This window comes from Tursiops truncatus, chromosome 16 (assembly GCF_011762595.2).
Source record: "Tursiops truncatus isolate mTurTru1 chromosome 16, mTurTru1.mat.Y, whole genome shotgun sequence".
Taxonomy (NCBI): domain Eukaryota; kingdom Metazoa; phylum Chordata; class Mammalia; order Artiodactyla; family Delphinidae; genus Tursiops; species Tursiops truncatus.
Window position 1 is genome coordinate 47,759,899 of NC_047049.1, and position 11,360 is coordinate 47,771,258.

General features: G+C 40.7%; 1 protein-coding gene across 1 annotated transcript in view; it reads left to right on the forward strand.

Annotated features, from left to right (window-relative positions):
* GLUD1 (glutamate dehydrogenase 1) overlaps positions 1-5,532 on the forward strand; it is a 40,265-nt gene extending 34,733 nt beyond the window's left edge. Inside the window, exons 12-13 of the mRNA XM_019925731.3 lie at positions 3,204-3,266; positions 4,173-5,532. Coding sequence (XP_019781290.1) covers positions 3,204-3,266; positions 4,173-4,292 — 183 coding nt within the window. The 3' untranslated portion in view covers positions 4,293-5,532. The remainder of the gene's footprint in view (positions 1-3,203; positions 3,267-4,172) is intronic.
* Positions 5,533-11,360: the final 5,828 nt, after the last annotated feature.

Here is an 11,360-nt window from a genome sequence, read left to right on the forward strand (position 1 = left end):
TATCAGTCTTCCAGTTTTCAAATGCTTTCGGTGCTTCTAATTTTAGACTTTAATGCTATTTCTCATCTCTTAGTGACTTACTTATTGCAGGAGTCTTGTAATAAGTGTCAGTTGAAAACCCAGTGTTTTCCCCCAGCTCCTTGCTTTTACTTTCCCCCTCCCCAGCCATGCTGTGGCCCTTCCAGGACCTACATCATTGACCTCATCATCTTTTCACTGTCCTTCATCACACCTGTCTGCACTTAAATTCCATTGACCATCATTACAGTAACTCTGTGGCCTTGTTTTGCTTCATCACACTCCCTTGTTAACACCTGAACCCTGATGAAATCCAGCTCTCTGCCCCCTCCATTCCTCCGCTATAGCAGGAGGCCCTGCTGACTCTTCAAACTTAAAGTAGGCTCTCAGCTGCCCAGCAGTTAAACTACTTTTCCCTGTTCCATTCATTCTCTTGGTTAATTATATCATATTTTCTCCTTTTTTCTCTCCCTGCACTCCAGTTCATGACCTGGTATCTATTCACAGAAAAGTGAAGCAGTCAGGGAACTTCCACATCTACCCAGCTCCTGGTATCTGTACCCTGTCTTGTACTCTTGAGCAACTCTGTGCTTCCATCTCAGCCCAAGTCTTGTTCTGGGCGTTGGATGGCCTGTTTTCAGTCTCTCAAATGCACTGCTCAAGCAAACCTTCCCCTTTCTCTTGCATCATCAGTTTTCCCTCTATTCAGTCATTTCTATCAATGTAACAAATGCTGCCTTAAAAAATATAAATCTTAATCCCACTTGCCCTTCCAGGTCTTGCTATTTTTATTTCTCGTACAGCAAACCTCCTTAAGAGTTGTGTATACTCTGTCCCCAGTTCTTCTATACTCAAACCTCCTATTCTGCCCACCACTTCACCAAAACTGTTCTTGTCAAGGTAACCAGTGGTGGCAGCATCGCCAAACCTAGCGGTCATTTTTCAGTCCTCATCTTACTTCACTGGGCACAGGTGATCACTCCCGCTGGAAATATTTCTTAGCTTCCAGGACACCACATCCTCCTGGGTTTCCTCCTGCTTCACTCGCCAGTCCTTCTGCTGATCCTTGTCATCCCTGTACCCTGTTAACATTGGAAGTCCTCAGTCCCTGAACCACTTCTCAGTCTGAATTCAAAATTTTGGTGATCTCACTCAGCCTCATGGTTTTTTATATGCTGTCTCCTCTAACTAGAATATAAACTCCAGGAGAACAGAGAATTTTCATTATTTTGTTTTCTGCTGTGTCCCCAGTACCTAGAAGAGTGCCTGGAACATAGTAGGTACTCAATAAATGTTTGGTGAATGAATGAGTGGGTGAAAGGAATAGCAGTATTCCACTTGTAAAGCAAGTTTTCCTGTTCCTAACTTGGTAGAACAAAACAAAACTTAACCCGTATGTTTCTCTTTTTCTTTCTTTAAGGTTTTTTTTTTTAATTTAAATTTAATTTTATTTATATTTTGGCTGTATTGTGTCTTAGTTGCAGCGAGTGGAGGCTACTCTTTGTTGCAGTGCGATGGCTTCTCTTACTGCGGAGCATGGGCTCTAGGTGCACAGGCTTCAGTAGTGGTGGCACATGGGCTCAGTAGTTGTGGCGCATGGGCTTAGTTGCTTCACGGCATGTAGGATCTTCCCAGACCAGGGCTCAAACCTGTGTCCCCTGCATTGGCAGGTGGTTTCTTAACCACTGCACCACGAGGGAAGTTCCATATGTTTCTCTTTTTTTTAAAATTTATTTATTATTTACCTTTGGCTGCGTTGGGTCTTCATTGCTGCGCATACGCGCAGGCTTTCTCTAGTTGCAGCAAGCGGGAGCTACTCTTTGTTGTGGTATGCGGGCTTCTCATTGCGGTGGCTTCTCTTGTTGTGGATCACGGGCTTTGGTAGTTGCGGCACACGGGCTCAGTAGTTGTGGCTCGCAGGCTCTAGAGCACAGGCTCAGTTGTGGCGCATGGGCTTAGTTGCTCCGAGGCACGTGGGATCTTTCCAGATCAGGGCTTGAACCCATGTCCCTTGCATTGGCAGGCAGATTCTTAACCACTGCACCAAGCAGGGAAGTCCCCCATATGTTTCTTAATTGATACAAGTGTTACAGAAATATACTTTCTTAGATAAAGTTCAGCATATATAAAAAGTGGCTCACCAACAACAAGTTTTTATTTGGCATATCAGGATGTGTTTGCTAGCTATATATATCATATTAAGAGTGGTGGTGATAGTTATTTGTCCTAACTTTAGAAAGCAGTCCAAAAAACAAATTAGAGGAACCCATTGAAACAAACTGACTTATAGAGATAATTGGCAAAGGAAAGAGAGGAGCTGATTTGGTGGTCAAAGATGCTGGGTTATATCCCAGCTCTAAAAATAGCTACCTGGGGACTTCCCTGGTGGTCCAGTGGTAAAGAATCCACCTTCCACTGCAGGGAACATGGATTCGATCACTGGTTGGGGAACTAAGATCCCACATACCACAGGGCAACTAAGCCCGTGGGCCACAACTACTGAGATTGCACACCTCAACTAGAGATCCCATATGCTGCCAACTACAGAGCCCACGTGCCACAACTAAGACCAGACACAGCCAAAAATAAAATAAAATAAGTAAAATTAAATTTTAAAAAAAGCTACCCGTAACTTTGGCCAACTTCCCTGGTTGTCAGTTTCCTCATCAGAAGAATTAGGGTGGTTAATTATGAGCTGCTAAGATCCCTCCAGCTTTAAAGTTTGTGGCATTGCTGAATATACAGGCAGGATTCTACCCCACAGCTGCTATTGGAGGTAGCTCGATTCTTTTCGGTGCCCTGTGTGGTGTGCTGGGGAGCGGAGATGAATGTACCCTGACACCGACAGGGTAACATGTTGTTGCGGTCTGCATCTCAGATGGTTGGTTGACCGGTGCTGAGCCCACTACTTGGCCTATGTTTCTTGGTCCATACTTTCCTGTGGTGTTTTACCATGATATTAATTTCATGAGTATTTGTTTGCTGTCAAATATAGTGAAAACTAAATTATGGTTAAAACATGACTACTTAAATAGGTATCAAGGTACTATACAGAAATTAAGTATATCTTTCCTGAAAGACAAAAAACAATTCTATCTGGCTGTATGTTGACTTAAGAATCCTTTATGCTCTTATAGGTGAAGCATGTCTTTATGGTTTTGTTAAACTATTCTTCTTCCTAACAGGGTGCCTCTGAGAAAGACATTGTGCACTCTGGCTTAGCTTACACCATGGAGCGCTCTGCAAGGGTATGTACACAGATGCTGTTTGCGTTTCTGGTAGTTACGTGAAGTACAGCTCAACGGTGTCATCTCAGCTGCCAGATTGTGTGTGCAGTGACAGAAAAATAGCGATGTGTTTAAATGTTCCAAAACATGTGCTTTTTCAGTCTTAAATGATGGGCGTTGTTTTTAGGATCTTCCGTATGTTTTCCAGACTTTGGGAAATAATGCCAAGTTAGAAGGAATCATGTTTAGCTTAGTCAGCCAAACTGGGTTGCAGCTTAGTGCACCACTCTGTTACAGCTACAGGAAGCTACCTTACTACGTAGAATCTGGTAGATGTGAAAGGCTTTTTGACCACTTGATCCTTATTTCAAAGCCTTAAGCACAGTTCGAGTCCAGTTTTCTTAATTTCTTTTTGCGTTCAGATTCTATCCACTTGGCATCAAGTTGAAATAGCAGAAGCAGATATTAATTTTAATTTTTGAGATAATTAGCATACCACATTCACCCTTTTAAAGTATATAATTTAGCAGCCTTCAAGTATGTTCACGAGGCTATGTAGCCATCCCCACTCACTCCAGAACATTTTCTTCACCCCATCCTTAGTTCATTTAATTACCACAGTGTGTATCAGACTTGCTCCAGATTACAGGATGTCTAAAGGGCACGGAGATAACTCACGTCTTAAATTCTAAGGAGTAACATCCTCCTGTCACCTAAACAGTAATTTGTATTAATTCCAGAGAATTAGTCCTTCCTGACTCGAGGTTGTTTCACTGCCTGAGTAGTTTCTCTTTGGCTACCCAAGTCCAGTCCTGAAGTGGTACTAGGGTAACTTGTACCAGGCTGTTATGTGCCTTGTGTGTTCATGGCCTGGCTACTTGAGTCAGGGTCACATCCCATCTCCACATCACATCTCCTTCATTTCAGCAAATCATGCGCACAGCCATGAAGTATAACCTGGGATTGGACCTGAGAACAGCTGCCTATGTCAACGCCATTGAGAAAGTCTTCAAGGTGTACAATGAAGCTGGTGTGACCTTCACATAGACCGGACCAGACTGCAGCTGACTTCTTCACTACCCTCTTCACCTCTTCATCTGCAGACCTATCACAAGTTTACACGTAACCACAGAAATCTCTCTCTCATGACTTAATAGATAATGGACACCATTCTCAAGTCAATCCAAATCAGCCCCTTGAGAAGAAACGGTAGGGGATCATAAATAAGCTAATAAGTGACAGTAGAAATGAGCTATGTCAGAGAGCCACTTGGGTACTTTGCCTTTAAGTAAAGTCGTTTCCCTCTGCCTGTGCTGCCTTGTTCCATGGCTGTTTCCCAGCACAGTCAGCTGTAGCCCTGGGAAAAGCACCTTTTGTCCAAGAGCAGTCAGTCACTTGCCACTTCAGCTCTGGACAGATCTATCAGGTGCTCTGACACACTTAAGAAGCAGGTATATGGCATTTTCAGGAGGTAGCATGGTCCTCAAGTGAGTTATTGGTATTTTACATCAGCAAAATAACTCAATTTTATAGGTTACAAACAAAAAAAACTTTCTCTTTATGCATTTTATTCTTTTAGAATAAAATAAGTACATGCTGCTGTAATAAAATTGCCTTTAATCACTTAACAAGCCTAACCTTGACTCAAGCAGTGAATGCCTGTAAACATAATGAAAAAAGCTAGTATTTTTATAACATAAAACAGTATCATTTATAACTTGTCAATTGCATATTGTCATCCAGCAAAAATAAAAAGCCTGGTAGAGAATTAAGTTATCTTCATACCTGCAAATGACGGAGGCTATTTTTGTTAAGACTGTTGGAATTTACTAACCACAATTATGACATATAGTCCAAAGAATGCAGTAACCTCCTTATCATGTTAATTAATTGTCCTCTTTTGAAGATCTGTTGTGTTGATTAATTGAACAATAATTCAAGTAGAGTGCCCCAGAAGAAAACCACTTGGGCCCCTCTGGAGTCTGGCTGGCGGCTCTGAGCATTGCCAATGGCCCTGACTCTTTGTCCTCATCTAGAGGCCTCATCTTCTGCACATGGCTTCATTCCCAGTGGGCTGGAAACAACCTGGGGTTGTGTTTTGGGAGTTGTTTGGCCAGGGCCTTTTGAACAGTGGTGTCCCAATGAAGTACTAGATATTATTTATGTAAGAATTAGCTTTTCTTTTTTTTTAACAATAATATCCTTTCAGAAATTTCTAACTACTTTGTAACTGCATGACTTAACCTGGTGACAAAAGCAGTTATTAAAAAGACTACCTTTTCCAAAGCTTATGTTTCTTTTCTGTGTTTTTGTATTTGATGTATTTGTCTCTTTTAGTAGATAAAACTATAATTGAGTTTCTGAAATTTTTGAAACCACCACCTATATAACATTTCTTTCCACGATGTTTTGAGCTGCCAATTTTTTTTTTTTTTTTTTTAGCAGTACGCGGGCCTCTCACTGTTGTGGCCTCTCCCGTTGCAGAGCACAGGCTCCGGATGCGCAGGCTCAGCGGCCATGGCTCATGGGTCCAGCTGCTCCGCGGCATGTGGGATCTTCCCGGACTGGGGCACGAACCCATGTCCCCTGCATCGGCAGGCGGACTCTAAACCACTGCGCCACCAGGGAAGCCCTTGAGCTGCCAAAATTTTATTCCTTGAATTCTTTTGTGTTTCATTCTATGAAACAATATCAATGGCTATTCTTAGGGAAGATGTTCTATTGCTTAAAGCTGATATACTAACAATTTATATACCTTTTTATACATAGTACTTTTTAACGAAAGAAGGTTTCATTGATTATGGTCCATTTTTAATAATTTAGCCACGAGATGTAGGAAGACAATACTAACTGTAATCAACAGAAGTAGATTCTAGACGTGATTGCACCAGCTTACACAGCTGCCAGATCTGAAACATAACCTTCAGCTGGACTTTGTGTCTGTTTTGTCCTGATTCTGCCTTTCCATGGTTCTGAGCATCGGGTCAAGGAGTAGACATACAAGCCCATGGCACCTAGCCTTCCTGAGCACAGTGATATCTACTTGCACTCTAGATGGAACATTAAAATAGGGGAGAGGGACTTCTGATCCCACGCACCACAACTAGAGGTAAGCCCGCATGCCGCAACAAAGAGTCCATGTGCCGCAACTAAGACCCGACACAGCCAAATAAATATTTTAAAAAATGAATAAAATAGGGGGAAAGTGATGTGAAAGCAAGTTCCAGAATATTTGGAACAGTACCAGGTGGGTCAGTAGAGTCTGGTCATGTGAAAGCAGGATGATAAATCTTAGTGTGGTCTTTGGCTAACATATTGGGAGTATTTATAGTGGTGTTTTAAAGACATACATTAATGGGTGTTATTGATATTGTCAGAAAACTGGTATTGTTCATACTAGCTATATAAAGGCAACACAGCACTAGTGTGTCAGCTTTGGTTCCTGGAGTTTTGAGTTAGAAGAAAATTCTGGTCAATTACTCTTGGTTTCACTGAAATGTTCTAATTTATCTGCTTATAAAATTCTTTGTAAAACATATATAATACTCTAAAGTTAACTGTTTCTGAAATAGCCACAGATGGCTTTTGTAGCGCCTATTTAACTGTTGCCTCAAACCCCTACACCAGAAATGTGTTCTAATTACCCCTTGATGGTTGAAGTTTAGGGAAGTTAAAAAAAAATCAAGTTTTAAGAAAGCCTGCATCTTAATTCACAAGCTTTAAGTAAATTACCTATTCCCTAAACATCCCTGGCAGGCTTTCTCAGCCCTGCTACGTGTAAGGCCGTCAAAGCATGGCACCTGAAGAAAACTACATCTGTGAACCTTGCACAGAAACCTCTGCAAAAGTTTTATTTGTAATATGTGTGTTTTTAATTTTTTTCACAACTCTTACTGGCTTTTTTTTGCTTGTTTTTTTAAATCAAAGCTTACACATAGTGTAGACAGGATTTCTCAACCTCAACACTGTTGACGTTTTGGCCAGGTAATCCTTTGTTTGGGGGACAGTCCTGTGCATTGTCGGATATATAGCAGCATCTCTGACCTCTACCCATTAGAGGTCAGCGGCATCCCTAAGTTGTGACAATGTATTCAGATTGCCAAATGTCCTGTCAGGGACAAAGTCACTCCCTATTGAGAATTACCGGTGTTGAGAGCCAAATAGTTCTATAAGGCTTACTGTGAACTATAGTATTATACTGGACTCTTAACACCTATGAGGCTAGTATTACCCTTATACCAAAGCCAGACAAAGTATTACCCTTATACCAAAGCCAAAGACATCACAGGAAAAGAAAATTACACACCAATATCCCTTGTTAACATATATATAAAATAGTTAAACAACAAGGTCCTACTCTATAGCACAGGGAACTATATTCAATATCCTATAATACCGGTCAGAATAATCATTAAAAAGTCTACAAATAGGGGCTTCCCTGGTGGTGCAGTGGTTGAGAGTCTGCCTGCCAATGCAGGGGACACGGGTTCGTGCCCCGGTCTGGGAAGGTCCCACATGCTGCGGAGCGGCTGGGCCCGTGAGCCATGGCCGCTGGGCCTGCGTGTCGGGAGCTTGTGTTCCGCAACACGAGAGGCCACAGCGGTGAGAGACCCGCAAAAAAAAAAAAAAAAAAAGTCTACAAATAATAAGTGTTGGAGAGGGTGTGGAGAAAAAGGAACCCTCTTACACTGTTGGTGGGAAAGTAAACTGGTGCAGCCATTATGGAAAACAGTATGGAGGTTCCTCAAAACTAGACTTGCCATATGATCCAGCAATCCCACTCCTGGGCATATATCTGGACAAAACTAATTCAAAAAGATACATCCATCCCTATGCTCATAGCAGCACTACTTACAATAGCCAAGACATGGAAACATCCTAAATGTCCACTGACAGATGAGTGGATAAAGAAGATGTGGTGTACAATGGAATATTACTCAGCCATAAAAAGGAATGAAATAATGCCCTTTGCAGCAACATGGATGAACCTAGAGATTATCATACTAAGCAAAGTAAGAAAGACATATACCATATGATATCACTTATATGTGGAATCTAAAATATGACAAATGAACATATCTACCAAAAAGAAACAGAACAGATTTGTAGTTACCAGAGGGGATAGAGGAGGGAAGGATTGGGACTTTGGCATTAGCAGATGCAAACCAGTATATATAGGATGGATAAACAAGGTCCTACTGTTTAGCACAGGGAACTATATTCATTATCTTGTGGTAAACCATAATGGAAAAGAATATATATGTGTGTGTGTGTATATATGTATATGTATAACTACGTCACTTTGCTATACAGCAGAAATTAACATTGTAAATCAACTATACTTCAATGGAAAATTTTTCTAAAAGAACACTGCAGAAGAAATATATCCTGTAATAAACCATAATGGAAAAGTATATATAACTGAAAAGTATATGTATTGCTGTACACCAGAAAATAACACAGCATTGTAAATCAACTATACTTCAATAAAATAAAAATATCCCTTAGTAACACAGACACAAAAATACTAAGAAACCAAGTCCAAGCTCATAAGTATCACACATACATCATGACCAAGAATTTCTCTCAGGAATGCGAGGATGGTTCAACATAAGAAATCAATCTGAAACCCGTTCCACGAAGGTGGCAGCAAAGGCGGCGGAGAAGGAAGCCCCTGCCCCTCCCAAAGCCAGAGCTAAAGCAAAGGCTTTGAAGGCCAAGAAGCAGTGTTGAAAGGCATCTACCACCACAAACACTGCCATAAAATAAAAGATCTAGCTATCACTCACCTTCCAATGGCCCAAAACACTGCAGCTCAGGGGGCAGCCCAAATATCCTCAGAAGAGTGCCCCTAGGAGAAACAAACTTGACCACTATGCCGTCATCAGCTTCCCCCCTCACCACTGAGTCAGCCACGAAGAAAATGGAAGACAACACACGTGTTCATTGTGGATGTCAAGGCCAACAAGCACCAGATTAAACAGGCTGTGAAGAAGCTCTATGACATTGACATGGCTAAGGTCAACACCTTGATCAGGCCTGATGGAGAGAAGGCGGCATCTGTTTAACTGGCTCCTGGCTACAATGCTTTGGATGTTGCCAACAAAATTGGGACCATCTAAAATGAGTCAGCTGGCTAATTCTAAATATAAAAGTTTTCACTATAAAAAATCTAATAAACCCATTAATTGAATAAAGGGGGGAAAAACCACAATCAGTGTGGAAAAAGCATTTGACAAAATTCAAGACCCTTTCTAAACATAAAGGACATTTACGAAAAACCCACAGTTAACATCATACTCGCTGAAAATTAGAAAACTTCCACTGAAGAGGAACAAGATTCTTGCTTTCACCCTATTCTACATTATACTGGAAGTTCTAGCCAGAGTATTTAGGCAAGAAAAAGAAAAGCCATCTGAATTGGAAAGGAAGAGAAACTGTTTTGCAGATAATATTATTCTACATATAGAAAATCCCATAGAACACACACACACTCTACTGGAACTAATAAACAAATTAAGCAAAGTTGCAGAGTACAAGACCAACACTCAAAAATAAATTTTCCTATGCATCAGCAATGCACAATCTGTAAAGGAAACTAAGAAAACAATTCCATTTACAATAATATACAAAAGAAGAAAATATCTGGGAATAAGTTTAAACAAGGAGTTGAAACCCTTATAAAACTACAAAACACTGTTTAAAGAATACCTCAATAAATGGAAAGACTTCCCATGATAATACATTGGAAAACAATATTGTTAAGTTGGAATTACTTCTCAAAGCGATCTATAGAGTCAAAATTCCAATGGCCATTTTTGCAAAAAAATAGAAAATCTGATTCTGAAATTAATATGAAACTGCAGGGACTTCCCTGGTGGCACAGAGGTTCAGAATCTGCCTGCCAATGGTCCAGGAAGATCCCACATGCCACAGAGCAACTAAGCCTGTGTGCCACAGCTACTGAGCCTGCGCTCTAGAGCCCACAAGCCACAACTACTGAAGCCCACGCACCTAGAGCCTGTGCTCCACAACGAGAGAAGCCACCGCAATGAGAAGCACATGCACCACAACGAAGAGCAGCCCCTGCTTGCTGCAACAAAACTGCAAGTGGCTCCAAATAACCAAACAATATTGGGGGAAAAAAAAAAGCAACAACAAAAAAACTTGGAGTTCTCACACATTTCAAAATGTAATACAAAGCTACAGTAATTTAAACAGTGTGGTACTGACTGACATACAAACATTTGGACCAATGGAATAGAACTGAGAGTCCAGAAACATCTATGGTCAACTGATTTTTAACATTGGCGCCGACACCATTTGTATTAGTTTCCCAAGGCTGCCTTAAAGTACCACAAATTGGATGACTTAAAACCACAGAACTTTATTGTCTCATAGTTTGGGGGGCTATAAATTGTCAGCAGGGCCAGCCATGCTCTCCCTGAAACCTGAAGGGGAGAATTTCTTGGCTTTTCCTAGCTTTTGGTGGTAGCCATCAATCCTTGGCATTCTTTGGCTTGCAGCTGCATTACTCCAATCTCTGCTTCTGTTGTCACATGGCCATCATCCCTCTTATGTGTGTCTCTTATAGGGACAACAGTTATATTGGATTAAGGGTACACCTTACTCCAGTATGACCTCATCTTAACTAGTTACATCTGCAATGACCATATTTCCAAATAAGGTCTCTTTTTCAGGTACTGGGGGTTAGGACTTAAACATATCTTTTTGGGGGGGAACTCAATTCAACACATAACACTATCCAATGAGAAAAAGAATAGTCTCTTCAACAAAAGGCATTAGGACAACTGGATATCTACGTGCAAAGGAACAAAGTTTAACTTCTTCCTCACTGCATATATAAAAATTAACTCAAAATGGATCAAAGACCTAAGTATAAGAGATAAAATTGTAAAACTATTAGAAGAAATCATATTGGTAAATCTTCACGGCCTTGGATTTGGTAAAAACTTATTTTTTTATTTCAGTTGTATTTTCAGTTCTATAATTTCTACTTCATTCCTTTTTATAATTTCTAATTCTTTATTTGTATTCTCTATTTGATGTTGATCTCATACTTTTAATTCTTTAGATGTGGTTTCTTTTAGCTCT